At 46.3% G+C, this 2,598-nt stretch overlaps 1 protein-coding gene across 1 annotated transcript in view; it reads right to left on the bottom strand.

Moving 5' to 3' along the window:
- Window positions 1-2,012, bottom strand: part of fzd4 (frizzled class receptor 4) — a 10,716-nt gene extending 8,704 nt beyond the window's left edge. The window contains exon 1 of the mRNA XM_080512481.1: window positions 1,380-2,012. Within this exon, the coding sequence (XP_080368607.1) occupies window positions 1,380-1,640 (261 nt within the window). The 5' untranslated portion in view covers window positions 1,641-2,012. The remainder of the gene's footprint in view (window positions 1-1,379) is intronic.
- Window positions 2,013-2,598: the final 586 nt, after the last annotated feature.

Raw genomic sequence — 2,598 nt, 5'->3', positions numbered from 1 at the left:
GCGAGAGAGCGAGAGAGCGAGAGAGCGAGAGAGAGAGAGAGAGAGAGAGAGAGAGAGAGAGAGAGAGAGAGAGAGAGAGAGAGAGAGAGAGAGAGAGAGAGAGAGAGAGAGAGAGAGAGAGAGAGAGAGAGAGAGAGAGAGAGAGAGAGAGAGAGAGAGAGAGCGCGCGCGCCAAGGAACCTTGGGTGTCAGCTAAACTTACAGAACATTTTATAAGTGTAGTTTGGTTTTATGCTGCAGTTGCTCTTTGCTTCAAACCTGTGTGTCAAGTACTGAATTATTCTAAAGAAGAAAAAAGAAGTAATTTGATGCTTTTTGTCACTCTAATGAAAACAATTGAGGAAATCACAAACCACTGAAGGCTGGCCCTATGGCGCATATATGGAAATCTGTCAAAGATACCAGTTGGGATGTCCCATTTCCTGATTGGGGATGTTCTAACAAAACAGTCAACCACTTTGGTACATCTGCAGATAAATGACAAATAAGGTTGTCGTCATCAATAATTGCCAGCATGAGGATGGGTTAGGGTAATCCTCACCCTAACGCTTTGTGTCTATTTTCATTTTATACAGAAGTCATTTGTTTAATCATTACGGAGTACATCACATGGAAATATTGTTTTTAATTTCGAAGCAGAAATTCCACAATATTGAATTATGTCATAGAGAGTATTTGGGGTGCGTTTTTTCCATTAGGAATTTGAACTGAAAGAGACATCCCATAATGTAATTTTTTTTCTAAAATAATTGTTTTTAAATAAATAAAAGCAAAACAGACGTGCACTTTTATTTAAATGATTCAAAATCCTCACTCTGTTGTGTCACTGCTCAGTCCAAATATAGTAAGTTAAAAAGTCAGAGACATATAATTGGGCCAATCAAAATGAATCAAACAAGCTGCATTTTGTCTTAAGAGACTGAAGGCAGCATTGTGGAGGAAAGCACAGTGCATGTCAGTGGAGATTCAGCTGTTGCCGTGTGGGGCATGAACTCAAGAGTGTCAACAGAGGGGACATTTTCAATGAAATGAGCATGACCGACTGGCACAACAGGAAGGCAAGGGGACCCCCTCCTCTTCCCTCCTCCCCTTATTTTAACTCCACTGGAATCAACTCGCGGGATATTATCGCTGGCACCATCAGTCTGAAAAGTTAGTTATTGCTGGTTGCTCCCTGTCATGTGCTCTGGGACCTCACTGATCCTGTGCGTCAATTTGCTCGCGCACACACAAATAGAGCAGACCCTCGAGAGTCAGACGTGCTTTTTTGAGCCTGCTGCGACTCTAAATCTGTGCATTGCATAGAGCGTGTATTTTTAATGTCAAACTTTGTTGCGTTGTGTGTGCGTGTGTGTGCGTGCGCGCGCGCCCCCGGGTACCTTGAGTTGACTGGAGCAGCCGTACTGGATGAGCGGCGTGAACGTGGTCAGCTGCAACTCCGCGTCCGACTGCAGCACGTTGCCCACAAGATTGGGCATCTTGGTGACATTGTAGCCGAGACCCTGGCACATGCTGATCCGGATCGGGTCACAAGTCATCTCCTCCACCTCGTCCCCGAAAGCTGTGGCCCCGCGCAGCCCGGAGAGGAGCAGCAGGAGGGCTGCAGCCCCCGTGAGCGATACCACCATCACCCCGGGCATGGTCACCCACACGTACCGACAGACTGCACCCTTTGCTCAGTGAATGTTGACACGCGTGATTATCTCCCGGGACACACTTTGTGCGACTTGGGTTTTGCCTCGCGCGAAGTGCGACGCGTGTTTGTGGTCCAGCAGCAGGAGGGGAGCGCGTGTGGTGTCCGTGCGTATCGGAGGTTAAAGTATCCCACTCCGAGCCATTCGGCACGAATATCCACTCAATCGGGTTGATCAGAAACACACTTTAAGTCAAAAACAAAACGCGCGTGTGTTTAAAAAAAAGAAATCTGCGACATTCTGATAAAATCCCACGATAAAGTCCTTTACGCGTTGTTTCATGGGGGGAAGCGCAGCACAGCGTCCACATACACATCAGCTCTAGTTTTTGCGCCTACTGCCTGCAAGCGTCCAGCACTAAACTTTATTGTGTCTGTGAAGAGTGACTGTTTTTTCCCCGTACTGAAAGGAGTTCGACCAATCCATGCGCCGGAGTTGGATCTCCCTGACCAACCCCTGGCCAGGAAGGCGGGATCCGGGAGAAAAATAGAAAAGCCAGCCTCGTCTACTCCCCTCTCCCCACCAATCTTCCTCCCCCTTTCTCCTTTCTTTTTGCATTTTGCCTTCTCCTGTCTCATTTCCATCCTTTTCTTTCTCCCTTCCTCCCCTCCTGCAAAGAAAATCAGTTAGCTTTGTCCAACTAATTCGGGCAATATGCAGAACCTGTATTTATACTTTGGCTGATCTGGCCTCCCTGTATTTATGTTGGCTGTATTTTTAGAAAACGCACTTCTGAAAAAGTTGATTTGTTTAGCATGTATTTTGATTTCTTTTTATTTCAGTGCCTAAATGGTATTTTAAGGTAGTTGAGAGCTTCACTGCAGGTTCCACTGCCCCTTTTCTCTAAAGACCCATAAGCTCTAAGTGCTCATGACATTGTAATTGAAAGTAGGGCCTTAAGTGA

The sequence above is a fragment of the Blennius ocellaris genome, assembly GCF_963422515.1.
Source record: "Blennius ocellaris genome assembly, chromosome: 2".
Lineage (NCBI taxonomy): Eukaryota > Metazoa > Chordata > Actinopteri > Blenniiformes > Blenniidae > Blennius > Blennius ocellaris.
The sequence above is the reverse complement of the archived record's forward strand: the minus strand, read 5'-3'. Positions and strand labels throughout refer to the sequence as shown.